Source organism: Giraffa tippelskirchi, chromosome 7 (assembly GCF_054371585.1).
Source record: "Giraffa tippelskirchi isolate mGirTip1 chromosome 7, T2T-mGirTip1v1.2.pri, whole genome shotgun sequence".
Taxonomy (NCBI): Eukaryota; Metazoa; Chordata; class Mammalia; order Artiodactyla; family Giraffidae; genus Giraffa; species Giraffa tippelskirchi.
Genome location: NC_137281.1, coordinates 36,291,429 through 36,306,995, shown reverse-complemented (window position 1 = coordinate 36,306,995; position 15,567 = coordinate 36,291,429). Strand labels below are relative to the sequence as shown.

Below are 15,567 nucleotides of genomic sequence, written 5' to 3'. Positions count from 1 at the left end.
TAAAACTAGGTCTGTTGTGTTACCGTGAGGTTGTCTTTTACAAACATTTCACCCTGTGCACGTTAAACCAGTCTTGTGGGCCAGTTCCTCTTCCCCCACCCGTATTAAATACATGGTATATGTCATCTGGCCTGAAGTAGGGGGCACATGTAGCATAACCCCAGAAGAAGTGTGTAAATAAATGGTTTTGCAGGTATCCCAACCATTGACAAACAAGTGAAAAACACGCAAACAGAAGGATGTCTGATGGCTTCCTCAATATTAGGAAGAAATTGTAGACCAGAACAGTTACAGGCACTGTGACTGGCTGCATATCCAAAACTGTAGTGTAATATTTTCAAGTTGAGAGCATTTGTTGAGGGTAAAGGTAAGCAGGGTAGCAGATGTCCTTATGGTTTTTTTTTTTTCCTTCTTCTTCTTCTTCCTCCTACAGTGTGCTTTTGATTCTTTAAAGGTTAATTTTGTTAATTTTGACCTAAGTTGTATCACTTCTCTCCTTCTTCCCAGGGCTTCCTAAAGAATGAAAAGGACAATGCCCTACTGTCTGCCATCGAAGAGTCCCGCAAGAGGGTAAGAAATGCATAGATGTATGCTGTTGTGAGGGCAGCATGTATGCTGGGGTATACAGGTTCTAGAAGCTGGATTCTCTGTCCCAGGCCCAGCTCTCCTGGTAGTTCACCAAGGGGAGTTTTACAGTAACCATTTTTGAGGAGAATACCATGCTTGTAACTGCGTGTATCCCGTGACTGCATCTGAAACACTGGGCTGGGCAGTTAACCATTAAGTTAATCTTGAAATGGGAGAACAAGACAATTCTTTGGTTTCATTGTTATAATATAAATGGCATTTTGGTTTCTACTGAACCAGCAGTTCAGAAAAGCAGTTATGATCCTTGATAGTTTTCCTTAATTTCTTTTCCTTTTGTCATAAAATTTGACTTTCTACACCACCTTTTAAATTAGCAATTTCTCAAAGCTCTTTCGAACAAACAAAAACATCTTGATGTTCAAGAGGATAGTACGTAAGTCAGCCAGAACAGCCATGACATGAGCAGCAATATTTTGCAACAAGCATTCCCACAAGATACTCAGAGATCATTTACTTGACTAACATGTGAGTTATCTTCAGTTGTTTGACAAGGATGAAAAGATCAAAACCTTTCCAAAACCTTCCATTATGGAGTAAGAGATTTTCAGGCCCCTGTGTCTTTTGGGGAAGGAGGAAGAAGGTGGTTAGTGATTATGTGGAGTTGGTTCTAAAGATGCAACTTTTGCCAGGAAGGAGGCTGGGGGCTTCATGTTACTCTGAAAGCAGTCACTGTATCTGCAAGGATGAGTAGGGGTGAAGGGACCTCTGTTCTGCTGTTTAGTTATGTAGCCCGTAGACCACGTGAAATACATTTGTGTATTATTTATATGGTTCAAAAAGTAAAAGTAAAAAAAAACAATTGCTGCTTCTCACTGTGCTTTATTAAATACTCCATACAGGTGGAAGTGTCTCATTAGGGCTGATGTGAGTGAGACAGGGCAGCACGGGGGCTTTCCAGCTCTGATTGATAGGAAGATGTTTCAGAGACATTATTTGAATGACTGGTATGTTTAATTATCAGAGTAAAATTCCCTAAAATTTAATTAATTATATTGTTGGCAATAGTACTTATTCCTAGAAATAGAGAAATTCACTTGATCCAGAATTGAAAAAAAATTTTTTAAGGTTTTTTTCCTTTTTGTTCACACTTGGAATGAGTTACTCACCAACATTGATTCTCCTGCTGTACAGGACCAATGAAATTAAATTAGGATTGTCGAATGCCACCGAGCCTTATTAATCCATTTACCCTGCGGAATGTGTTTCTGAAATTGGCAGTCTCTGAACGTTGTGCCATACTGAGACTAAATGTGCAGCCAGCCAAAACATTTAAGTGACATACCACAGTGCAAAATGTGTGCATATGTGTTTGTGAGGGAGGTGTTCCGGTGTTGGGAGCCGGCCCTGAGGGGGGACCTTTCACCTGTCTGGACACCGGGAGGCTGCCACTGAGCAAGAATCATTTTTAAACAAAAGGTGAGCAGCTTCCTGGCATTTTGGTGGTAATTTCACATTTGAATAACTTGCCAATGTCCTGCTGAAATGCCAAGAAAACAAGCTACAAAACCACAAATGTGTCCTATCTTTTCCCATTTGGTGCATCCCAGCAAAAACAGAACATTATCAGAACATATGTAGAGTTTCTAAAAGCCAGCAACAGCTCAATAATAAGCGGGTGTGAAGTCAAAGCATATTGCCCTCTTCCCTTTATGAAAATGGGGTTCGAGTGCTCCCCACCGGTTCTTAATTCAGTTGCCCAGTTCTTTCCCTGCCTGCCTTTCTTAAACCGCGTTTGAAGAGATCTATTTCCCCACATAACTTGAAAGATTCAGATCTAGTTTATGATGATTTCTTCCTGCATTGTCATTTTCTGTGGTTTGTCTTTCCTTTTAATTTGTAGACCTCTGCACACCCTTCCAGGTTATCCCTCTTCTCTTCCCTTGGGTTTCTTTCCTTCTTGTCTCTCACCTTGCTTCAGACCCTCCCTGTCCTCCTTTCCTCTTAGTTCTTAGCTCTGTTGATTCTCTCTGATTAGCTCTTCTAGTTGACATTCTTCTTTGCACCTAACCCGGTGGTTTAGATGTGGGTCTACAGGGAATAGGCTGGAAGAGGGCAGATGGGCAGCTGATCATCCCTGATTAGCCCACTAATTGGATGTTCCATTATCTCTAATGTAATTAAGATAAGCTGGGGGTGGCATGGTCAAGAGAAGAGAATTTTAATGTTGGGCCATTTATTTTTATTTGAAGCTCCTTATCACACTAATGATGAATGGAATGACAGTGCTGTTTGTTCAGGTTGTGGGGCTGTTTCTAAATGAGTAGCCTGGCGTACTTCTCAGATACATTCTGAGGGTTGGAGCCTAGAAAGCCAGTTTTCAGAGTACTTCCTGTGTTCCTGAAGCAGTTCTTGGCACACAGGTGGGCAGCTTGATTAACAGGGGATGGTTGATTCCCACTGTTGTGGCTCTGACCCTTACATGATGCTGGAAGTCTGCCCCTGCCATCCTCATCAACAGTGTCTCTGAGACAGATTGTGTTCTCTTCAGTTGCCTTTCCTGCTTTGCCATTCTTCAGCAGCCAGAGGACTTACCCTTAAAAAAAAGTCATGTGATGCCCTGGTGTCTTGGGTCAGTGCCACAGCTTAGTCAGTGCTTCACTTCCTGTTGCAAGTTTGGAAAGCTGTATGCTATGCCAGCTCTCCACCTCTTTATTTCAGCCCACCCTGGTCCACCTGCCACATAGCTCTCTGTTTTCCCTTAGTTGGAGACAGGTTCAAGGTTGAGGAGGTGGTTGACCACTAAATAGGAAGAGGTTTAGAAGAAATGTGGTCCAACACGTGCAGTATTTCTGGGTAGCTTCTAGGTACCCTAGCCCCTTCCCCTCCCCTCTCCCCCATCTTTCTGTCCAGCATCCTTCTCTCTGTTCAAAAAGCATAGGTTTCGTGTTTAAGGTCCCTAATGTAGTGGGAGAAAAGGATTTTTCTCTAGGTATTTTTTTTTCAATCCAGGCTAACTGGAATGGTCTTTTCTGCCTGACTCTCAGATGAAAACCAAGTGAAAGTCTATTTTTAAAGTTTTTGATTATCATTTCTTCTTCTGTCTTCAGAGTACATGTTAGGAATACACTGATAGATGGACCAAATCAAATTTGCGGAATGTGCCAACCCTCTTCCTAATCATTTTTGTGGCTGTCTGCTGTCTTTTTCATGTTTTAATAAATATTGGTCCATACACAAACATCACATTTGTAAAGAGTATATGATTTTTCTTAGAGTTTCCCAGAGCTCATATATATGGATATTATCAGTATATAAATTATCTTTGTTGCCAGAAATAAAGCAGGCATTACTAATACTCATTCCCTTGGTGCTGCCTAGTTGGATGCCAATCTGATTGTAAATGAAATGGCTTTTTGAAAAGTGGGCTCGAGCTTATGGGAAACCTGGTTTGCCAATTAAAGAATCATAGGCTAAGAATGGTTATGATTTGTATGTTGCTTTAATCTGCCCCTCAGAAGGTTTTCTTTTAGTTTTGAAGGGTTTTTTTTATCTTTTGGGGGGGGGGTGTTGCTGTTTGTTTTTCGCTTCCTTTCTCCCTCCCTTCTTTTCTGTTTTCCTTCTTTTTTTTTTCCTGAGTGCATTTGTTTTGGCAACCTGCAGTGTCACTAGCAAATAAGAGTGAGGTTTGCCAGGGATTTCAAGAGTGACTTCGAGTAGACTGATGGGAAACTTAATTGTAGAAGGCTCTAGGTTTTTTTGTCTTTTTTTTTTTTTTTACTGATTTGCTTCCTCCCGTGAAAATATTACTGTTTCTTAAAAAAAATAAAGACACTGGGAAAATCTTTTGTTTCTGTCTCATCTTAGAGGCTCATTAAATCTTAAGATACCATTGACTTACAATCCATCATTATTTTATGCACTGCACAGAAAAAGTACTTTAAAAAATAGTACTTCAATGTAAACTTTTGACATGTCAATCGTAATATGTAGCCTAATTTCAGAGGGTTAAGGTTTTAAGAAGATATTTATCTTAATAAGCACATAAGAAAAAAAATTCAACATTACTACTCATTAGAGAAATGCAAATCAAAACCAGGAGTTATCACCTCACACCCATTAGCATGGCTACAGTCAAAAAAACCCAGAAAGTGATATTGGAGAGGATGTAGAGAAATTGGAACTATTGTGCACGTGGGAATGAAAAAGTGTAGCCTCATTGAAAACATCATGCAATCGCTCAAAAAATTAAACACAGGATGACCATGTGATCCAGCAATTTCATTTCTGGATGTGTATCCCAAAGAATTGAAAGCAGGAACTTGAAGAGATATTTGTATACCCAGCTTCACAGCAGCATGATTCATATTAGCCAAAAGTTTGAAGCAACTCACGTGTCCATGGATAGAGGTATGGATAAATAAAATGTGGTGTATACGTACTGCTACTGCTGCTGCTAAGTCGCTTCAGTCGTGTCCGACTCTGTGCGACCCCATAGACGGCAGCCCACCGGGCTCCCCCGTCCCTGGGATTCTCCAGGCAAGAATACTGGAGTGGGCTGCCATTTCCTTCTCCAATGCATGAAAGTGAAAAGTGAAAGTGAAGCCGCTCAGTTGTGTCCGACCCCTAGCGACCCCATAGACTGCAGCCTACTAGGCTCCTCCGTCCATGGGATTTTCCAGGCAAGAGTACTGGAGTGGGGTGCCATTGCCTTCTCCGGTGTATACGTACAGCGGAGTATTATTCAGCCTTAACATGGAAGGAGACTGCATATGCTACAGCACAGATGAACCTGAGGACATTATGCTAAGTGAAATAAGCCAGACACAAAAAGACAAATACTGTATGATTGCACTTCTGTGAGGTACCTAGACATGTCAGAATCCTGGAGACAGAAGTAGAATGGTGGTTGCCTGTATCTGGGGGATGGTGGGAATGGAGGTATTGTTTAATGGGTGCAGAATTTCATTTTTGCACAATGAAGAGCATTCTGGAGATACATGGTGGTGACGTTTGCGCAACCATACGAATGAACTTAATGCCGTGGAACTGCACAGTTAAGTGGTTAAAATGGTAAGCTTTATGGTTAAGTACATTTTTCCACAATTAAAAAACTGCTTTTCATGTGTTACTTGATGAAATAGGGCATGTTTGCAAACAGCTCTCAGTAAGTTCTTTAAGGATAATTTGAAATAGCTTGCCTTTGCTCTGATTATGGAAAGATGGCAGATCTAGAGGGTTTTGAACTTCTGTTGCACGTTAAGGGAAACCGTGTTCTTTGTTTCCTCACTCGGGTCCTCTCTCTCTCCTCCTCTCCCCCAGACCTTTGGCATGGCTGAGGAGTATCATCGAGAGTCAATGCTGGTCGAGTGGGAACAAGTGAAGCAGCGGATTCTCCACACCCTGCTGGCATCAGGAGAAGATGCCCTTGACTTTACTCAAGAAAGTGAGGTGAGTTGAGTCCAGAAAATCAACCATTATTAAAAATGTCAGGTCAGAAAATGCTTATCTGCTTGACTGCTGGCCGACCTGGCACAGCTGATCCCTGTCTTCCTCTTGAAGCACTTTCTTCATTGCCTTCTAGATGCCCACATTTGCCTGGATTTCCTCCAGCATGGCTGGCTGCTTCTGCTCAACCTCTTGTGCTGAATTTTCCTCAAACTCCTGTCCCAGGGCTCCCTCCTTGACCTGTTCCTGATTCTTCACTAATCACTGCCCTGTTGATCTCTTCTGGGCTTATGGTATTAAATACCTTCTATGTACTTGAAGACTCAAATTCACATCACCGCCCCGAATCCTCCCAGACTCATTTGTTCTAGTGGCCATCTTGGCTACTGAGGTGTCTCAGAGCCATCAAGCTTAACATGTTTAGAATTGAGTTGTGGTAGCAACTGCCTCCAACTCCCTCCAGCTTTTCTCACAGAGTTTGTCATCTTTACAAAGGGCAGTTCCAGTTTTTCACTTGCTGAGATCCAACATCTAGATTCATTTTTATCCTACCCTTCTCTTACCTAGACTCTCAAACATGCTGACAAATCCACTTAACCCTCCTCTCAGAATATACCCAGAGTCCAACCACTTTTTTTTTTAATTAATTTACTTATTGGAGGCTAATTACTTTACAATATTGTGGAGATTTTTGCCCTACATTAACATGAATCAGCCACGGGTACACTTGTGTCCCCCTGTCCCAAATCCCCCTCCCCAACCACTTCTTACCACCTCTGCTGTTAGCACTTGGGGCCAAGTCAGCCAGCATCTCTTATTCAGATTATTGGACCGATCTCCTAACTTTGTTTTTCCATTATCTGTTGCTATGTAATCGATCACTCCAAACCATAGTAGCTGAAAACAAGCATTTAGCTTAGCTGTGTGTTTCTGGTTTGGGATGTCCTGGCCCTGTGGTCAGGATATTGGCTGAGGCTACACTCCTCGCAGGGCTCAACTCGAAGAGGATCCAGTCCTAGGCTCACTCATGTGCTTCCTGACAAGCCTCAAGTCCTCCCTGGCTCTTGGCTAGGGGTATGAGTTCCTTGTGTGGGTCTCTCTTGTGCTGCTCACAGCATGGTAGTGTGCCTCTCCTGGGGCAAGAGTGAAGGATCCAAGGAAGAGTTCAAGGGCCCCGAGACAGAAACTACAGTCTTTCCATGACTTAATCAGAAAGTTATATTCTGTCGCCTCTCTGATCAAAGTAAATTACTAAATTCAGCCTACACTCAAGGAGAGAGGATTAAACGAGAGCTTGGATCCCAGGACGGGATTATTGGGAGCCATCTTAGAGGTTGTCAACCACACTGGTCTCCCTGCTTCTGCCCTTGTACAGTCTTTTCAATAGCCAGAGTGATACTGTTAAACACAGACTAGATCATGTCACACCTCTTCTCAGGATCCTCCAGTGACACCCGTCTCGTTTGGAGTGAAAGCCGGAGTCTTTGCCCTGACTTCCCAGTCCCTCTCTGACCTGGTCGTGTTGCCTCTCCCAGCTCACATTATTCTGCTCTCCCCATTGCTCTTGCTGCTCCTGCCTTAGATCATCTGGGCTTCCTGTTGCTTGTGCCTAAAAGGCTCTTCCCCCAAATCACTGCATGCCTGTCCTCCTCACTTCCTTCAAATATTACCCAGTGCAATCTCAGTGAGGCCTTCCAGGACCTTTACATCTGAAATCCAAACCGAGCTCTCCCCATTCAACCCTCACTATATCCCCTTTTCTTGCTATATTTTTCTTTTTAGCACTTCCTCACTTTAAGCCACTGTATGTGTTTTATGTCTTTGTATTGCTTATTGTCTGTTTCTCCTAGAAGAATTTAAGCTCCAGGAAGGTAAGGATTTTTGTTTGCTGTATTTACTCATATCACCAGTGCCTAGATGAGTGCCTGGAACATATTCAGTGCTCCAGAAATATTTGGTGAATAAATAATTTGGCCTTAGCTAACTTTGTGCCAACCAGAGTATTAAGGATGTGTAATTTTAGAGTGGGTATGTTAAATAGGGTTTATGTCTTACTTATCCTGGAGATCTTTCCTGAGAGGGATTTTGAGGCTACATCTTGGGATCAGCAGGAAAGTGTGTCTTGCTTGATTAGTGATATCTGCCGTTGGCCAGTGGGAACTGTGATGATACATTCACCACACCAGTGTTGGGGAGAGAATGACTTTGGGGTTCTAACCCTAACTTCACCACTGACTAGTTCTGATATGGCATCCAAGTTATTATTTATATATTAAATATTCAAGTTATTTAACCCTGCAGACATTTAGTGTCTTCATTAGTAAAATGGGATTATTGGGAAGATTAGTGATAACATAAAGCCCCTCTCCCATAATGACTGTCCTTTACTATTGTTTAAAAATAAATAGTTTCAGGGCACTTCCTTGGTAGTCCAGGAGCTAAGATTTCGCCTTTCAATGCAAGGGGTGCTGGTTCAATCCCTGGTTCCGGAGCTAAGCTTTCATGTGTTTCAAGGCCAAAAAAAGCCATAACATAAAACAGAAGCAATATTGTAACAAATTCACTAAAAGACTTTAAAAATGGTCTGCATTTAAAAAAAAGAAAAGGCCTCAGAAAGTAGTTTCAGACAATTTGGATGTGCAAGTTAAAAATTATGTCAAAAAATTATTAAAATTTATAAAAATTATAGCATTAGACATTTCAAGTAATATTACCAGTGCTCCCTCCAGAGTTGTTTTGACTAGCTGACATTCTTTTCTCATGAGAGATTGGACACCTAAGGCTCAGTGAGACTTGTACTATGCTAGGTGAGACCGGGGACTGTTGATATTTGGACCATCATTCTGTTGAAGTCTGGGTCAAAGGTGGGTAGCTTGGCAGTGTCATGCCTGCATGATAACATTACACATCCTGTGTCTACAGATTTGTTTCTGGTTTAAAACCAAGTTTTTCTATTAAATTAGCCCCCAAATAAATAGACGCTAAAGTCATTTATCTTAAGAAATTACTCATTAAGGACCTTGTTCCACATTTCTTAGAGACTTCAGAGAAGAGCAGAGTCTTGGGGAAAAAAAAAGAGCTAATGTAGAAAATCCGTGGGCAGCCTAATGTTTCTCAATTTCTTATGAGTCTAGGCAGATAAGTAGAACAGCTCATGGTTTTATAAACTTCATTTTTTAAAACTGTGTTAATAGGTTGTGGTCTGTATTGGGATTTGGAAGTAATTATAAGCTGCTAATGAGATATTCTTTCTTGATTGCTCTTGTCTTAAAAATAGACTAGTCTATTTAGTAGACACTTCTTCCTTGACCTCCAGTCCTCCCTCTTGAAAGGGAGGACTCCCTCTTATTGATACTTCTGCTGTTCTCTGTGGTGACACCTAGCAGAGTGGATAGCTTTGCTGAAAAGGCTGGCAAATAATGCAGATGGTTCTCTCTTCAGGTTATCCAGGGAATTACCATTTCTGGAACCCTCATAGGTTTTGTTGTTTGTTGCTGTTTTGAACTTTTCCCCTGAAGTATGACGTACATACAGAAAAAAATGCACACATTATAAGTGTATAGCTCAGTGAGTTACCAAAAATGAAGCACACCCAGATGAAGAAACTACACTGCCATCCCCCTAGCATCCCCGCCCCCATGCTTTTTCATTCACGACCCCTCATCACCACCACCAAGAGAAACACTGTCCTGACTTCTAATACCATAGATTGATTTTGCCTGTTTTTAAACTCTGTGTAAATGGAGTCATGCTGTATGTGCTCTTGTATCTGGCTTCTTTTGCTTAACATTCTGTGTATCGTTACATGTAGTTGAAGGCTGTTCATTCTCACGGCCGGATAGTATGACTGCAGTATTTATCCTTTCTGATGTGGATGCACATTTGAATAGTTTACAGTTCTTAGCTTTTATAACGAGTGCTAGTGAGAGCATTCTTGTACCTGTCTTTTGGTGAGCGTACATTTGCACAGCTGCTGGGCACATCTGAGAGGGCAGTTGCTGGCACAGAGGGTACACATGTGTTCAGCCTTAGCAGATGCTGCCCGGCAGTTTTCCAGAACGGTGTCTCACGCTTCCCTCCCACCAGCACTGTGAGAATTCCTTGTTCCTTATCTTTGCCACACATGGTATTTTTTGTCTTTTTCAGTTCAACCATTCTGGTGGATGTGTGGAAGAACCGTGTGTTTTTCCCATATAATTTTCTTCCAAAAGATGGAAAGGTCTTATTAGCTCCACTTGGGCAGGCACTTTCTCTACCCTCTCCGTAGGAAACCACAGAGACAGGCTTTGGAATTCAGCAGGCCTGAGTTCCTGGGCCTCTCCCGAGAACCACATTGTTCTCCTCCTCGTTGTAAAAGGCCTCTCTTAAAGAATGGCTGGAAGGAACATAGAACGTGTGTAAGGCACCTGGCCCAGAGCCGGCATAGAGCACACGCTTAGCACATCCCAGCAGTGTTTATGGTGGTGGTTGGTATTTGGTAAGCTACCCAGTGGGACTAGTGGTAAAGAACCCGCCTGCCAGTGCAGGAGACTAAGAGACGTGGGTTCAGTCCCTGGGTTGGGAAGATCCCCTGGAGAAGGACATGGCAACCCGCTCCAATATTCTTGCCTGGAGAATCCTATGGACAGGGAGGAGCCTGGTGGACCACAGTCCATGGGGTTGCGAAGAGTCAAACATGACTGAAGCGACTTAGCACACATCCATGCACACATTGTTAAGTTTATTTTTATTATTTTAAGATGGATCTGTCCCTTTTTAACTGTCCCTTGATTTATGAAGTGTTTCTGGGAATGAAAAATATCTCATAAGTAGAGGAAATAATTAAAGTATGACTTGCCATCTAAACCATTCTTTTCTGGGTACTTTATTGTGAAGAATAAGATTGTTGGAATCCAGAGAGTTATTAGCTAGGAAAGAGGCTTCCAGTCATTGGAGCTGACCTTACATTGAAGGAAAATGTCCAAATTTGGCTAATTTAATATGAAGAGACACTTGAGGCCTTTTTTATTTTTTTAAACAAAAATGAACTAGGAGATGGTGATTCCTGAAACATTTTTCCCTCAAGCCTTCTGATAACAGAAAAGCAGCAACACATTAGTAATATCTATTCCTGGCAAGTTTTAATAAGGAAAATGATGCTTCAATAGCAAAATTCAATTTGGGAAATTAATTTCCTTAGGATATCATTGAAGAAAAAGATAATAATTTTTAAAGGAAGTAGGAATTGAAAGATTGTTAATAATGTTCCAAGTTTTGGTCTCAATAAAAATGATAGTCTTTAAAGCAAGAAAGAGACTCCTGGCTAAGAACCCCTATGCCCCAGACCTTCCGGCTGGCCTGTGCGAAGAACACCCCCAGTCTGTGCTGCTTGCATGACAGCATGCAGGCTGGGAGCAGCGTTGAGAATCCTTGATATATCTCAGCCAACATTTAAAACAGTATTTAAAAGTAAGTTTTTATCTAACCTCAGTGTGTCATGGCTGTATTGGTGTTAGACATAGTCAGTGGTTAGTGCTTTATTGTATTATGTGAGAAATGACTCAGCTTCTCAAGCAGGAGCCTTGATAAAGAAGCTGTTGTAGCTTAATCGTTACAGGAAGTGAACGGTATATGTTGAATGTAGTCTCTAATTTTGATAACTGACTTAATACCGTATTTCATCAGCTCCCAGCTACACATCTTTTCTAAATACTAGCATCTCTGAAATCAAGATATGTCTTAAATCAATGGTATAGTTTATTGTCAGCATTTTTCTTTCTTAGTGGTACATAAACATGATGTCTTATAATAGATGGTTAGATTTGGTGGGATACAGCAAAAATATTGACTGACAAAGTTTGAATTTTAAAACCCCGGACTAGATGATTCCAAGCTGTATTTTATGGCTCCCTGGTAGTTTCCGAAAGGGCTGGTTTTGTTTCACATACTGGAATTTGAATAGAATTTCAAGTATGGAAAGTGCTCTGCTGCTCTTTCAAAAAGAAGTTTAAAGAACCAACTCATTTTAATATCAAGCCATATCACACATGAACACCTTCTTGCACAGCGTTCTGATGGTTGAACGTACTTGTAAAAATTCAGCCACTGTCCTCCACCCCAAACCCAACATAACCTCTGACATCCTGTCCTTTCAATTCCCTCTTCTGTCTTTATATGCACATTTATACATATGTGTCCATCCAATCAATTTATTATCTTTTCCATAGATGACAGCATTTTATATAACAGATACTACAAGTTAGCATTATGTTTTGTTTTTTTAACTTATTTTGGAGCTTTTTCTTGGTTAGTGTGTAGGTGCCTGTCATTTTTTAGTGGCTGTAATAAATTTCATCATATAAATGACCCAAGTGTTCCTCCCATTTTATCCATGAAGAGCTATGCCCCAGAGAAGTTAGGTGTCATTACCCAGAGTCCCACAGTGGGGTTGCATTTAGAACCTGGGTCTTCTGGTCCCCAGTTGGTGTTTTTTCCCTAGTAGTACTGAGCTTCTATGATGTACAAAGTTTATAGCCAACTACTATACATTAATTACTTTGGTTCTGTTTTGTTTATGTAAAGCCAAAACCTTCCACTTGGAAATTAAAAACTCTCTTCCTTCAGTAGTATCATCACATTTTCTTTTTAGTCTGTACTTATTTTGCTAAAAGTGAGTGCTAGTTACATTCCTTTTTCCCTATCTAGAATGTTTCCTCCTTGGAAAAAGAGATTTATTTATCCTTGGATATGTTATATACAAAAATAGCTGCTTGATAAAAGCTTGCAGTTACCCCCTGCCACTCCAACCATATCTTCCCAGTTCTGGAATGCTTTCTTAGAAAATGGCCCTTTTATCATATGACATCCCTTATATGTGAAATCTAAAAAGAAATGATACAAATGAACTCATTTACAAATCATACTCAGAGTCTTAGAAAACAAACTTATAGTTACCAGGGGAGGGAATGTGGGGGGAAGAGATAGTTAGGGAGTTTGGGATCAACCTGTACACACTGCTTTATTTATAATGGATAACCAACAAGGCCCTACTGTATAGCACATGGAACTCTGCTCCACGTTATGCGGCAACCTGGATGGGAGGGGAATGGATACATGTATATGTATAGCTGAGTCCCTTCACTGTTCACCTGAAACTGCCACAACATTGTTAACCAGCTATACCCCAATACAAAATAAAGTTTAAAGTCTGATTTAAAAAAAGAAAAGAAAATGATTCTTTTGGGAACACCATGTACACTGAGAAAACCCTTCTCATGTCTGTGCTCCCAGAGACTGCTGTTTCTCCACAATTTCCAGACTCCTGGGTGAACCCTTTGCTGTCCTCCTGGCCCTGCCCTCCCATCTTCCCCGCCTTTCTGGTCTCTGACTCCGTGCTCCTGGTACCCTCACTGTGATCCAGTCAGGCAAACCTGAAAAGTTTGAAATGTTATCCCCACACAGCACACTGGCGTCCACTTTCCCAGCCCTCCAGCAGCCCCTGGCTTTGAGATTCCTGTGAATGTTTGCTGGTTCCTCTCCTCAGGCATGTGCATGTCCACATCCTGTTGGTGGGTAATTGACTTTGTGTGTGGTGAAATAGAGGCTCCGCCAAGGGCAAATGAAGGAAAGCTATGTTTGAAAACAAGCATGTTAAGCAAAATTCATTTAAATGGAAATTTGCAGGCTGAAAACCAACTACTTTTTAAGTGGATAATTTTTAGAATTAGGTTTCTAGTAGTACCAGAAAATATTTCTCAAGGCTGTTTATGTATATTTAGCTGAAACAATTGTGTCCTTGCAGAAGTATTTCATGGCGTTTCTTCCTTTCATCCCTGTTTATTCCCCCAGTTAGTTTACTGGAATTAACAACCCTAGTGCTCTGTTCTTTCAAAGACTTGGGGATCATCAGCTTTCAGAGAGTTAGTTCTGTTCCAGAAAGATGGCTGTGTTATAGAACAGTCTTCGTCACGGTGTTACTGGGAACACTCAGAAGTGGAAAATGAGCTGGTGGGAGTTCTGTTCATACAAGGAATGCGTGCTCATTGTAGAAAAATGAGAGGAGAATTTCCAGCCAACAGAAAGTAAAATATTGTAGGTTATGTTTCTGCAGTGTCCATATCTATCCATTGTTCAGCGTCAGGTTTATTCACATGTTCCTTGTGGTTTATTTTTTATTTAATGTGATAGCAGTTAACGTTTACTGGTCAGATGTTGGACAGTGAGCTCTTTCTACTTGTTCCTACTTACTCCTTGTGAAGCGGGTAATATTTTCTTCGTTTAATCTTTTCATCTATAAGGTAAATATCATTGCTGCCCCTGTATCATTGCTACATCTAAAGAAGCCCAGGCCCCAAAGAAGCAGTGTACTCAGTCAAGATCGTGTAGCTAGTGAGCAGTGGAACCAAGCTTTCTAAACCACTACTCACTTGTTCTCCAGTGGCCATCCTTGGACAGTTGCCCCGGGCTACCCTGGCAGGCATTGTGGCCCCAGACTGTGGATGCAAACCATGGCTCTGCTACTTTTTACTGGAGTGTCCTCGGGCAAGTTGCTTTCTGTGCCCTTTGGTATCTTTCTCTGTAAAACTGTTATAATAAAAGTATGTCTCTCATAGGGTTGTGGAGTTAATACATGAAAATTAAGACTCTGCTTGGTGTATAGTAGTTGCTCAGAGAGTGTGGCTGTTGTTACTGTAACCTGATGGTTTTCAGTCATTTGAGATAGGAATGCCTTCTGCTGTGAATAACTGAAAACTTAAATTTCTGTAGCTTGAAGAGGAATTTATTTTTCTCACCTAACAAGTCTGCAGGTATGGAAAGAGTGGGCCTTAAATTCACTTTCTCTGCAGTGCCATCAGAGACACGTCTTTGTTTCTGTACACCAACATTTTTTAGCACAGCCCCCTCAGGCTCACAAGATGATTGCTGCTGCTCTAGACATGCAGTTTGCATTCAGGTCAGAAAGCTGAAAGGCCGTGCCAGGCTCTTTTTTCCCCCTCTCTCAGGAAAAGCAGAAGCTACACTTTGCCCGAATGTACTGCCGGGCGTGTGTTTCTGTCTCACTGGCTAGAACCAGGGCAGTGCATGGCCACTCCCAGCTGCAGTGGAGGCTGGAAAGGGTAGTGTGTAGGGGTAAGCTCATGCGGGCCTGTTGTCAGATTTTCAGAATATTTGCTATCTCATTGATATCACTTGGAATAGCTTGAATTCTGCCAGCGTGGGAGTGTCTACACTAAAGAAACCAGCAAATGCTACAAATCAAGTCCCCTTCCTCAGTTGTTAAACGTTTACCAACACACTATTAGATATGTTTAACTCCATATACCAGAGGGGGAAGTGGCAGCGACTAGAGGTAGGGATGTGAAATGTTCATTCAATCAGCCAAGCGGCAGCATTTGCTAAGCTTACCATCTGATAGGGAGAGTTCAAGGCCAACATATGGAAAAGTTTCGTAGTCTTTTTTTAGAAAGAGCAAAGTTAACCTTGAGCTAAGTTTCGTCCCTACTGTAAATAAATATGGATCAAAATTAGGCGTGTTGTACTAGGTGTTAGTTATAT

At 41.5% G+C, this 15,567-nt stretch overlaps 1 protein-coding gene across 15 annotated transcripts in view; it reads left to right on the top strand.

Moving 5' to 3' along the window:
* The window catches only part of NUP93 (nucleoporin 93), a 112,115-nt gene that overhangs the window by 74,136 nt on the left and 22,412 nt on the right, over nt 1–15,567 (top strand). For all 15 annotated transcript variants that reach the window (XR_014060625.1, XR_014060624.1, XR_014060627.1 and 12 more), the window contains 2 exons: nt 508–570; nt 5,908–6,036. Coding sequence is in view for 11 of the 15 variants with exons in the window: in XM_081514332.1 (XP_081370458.1) it covers nt 508–570; nt 5,908–6,036 (192 nt within the window). In the remaining 4 variants the exon portion in view is untranslated. The remainder of the gene's footprint in view (nt 1–507; nt 571–5,907; nt 6,037–15,567) is intronic.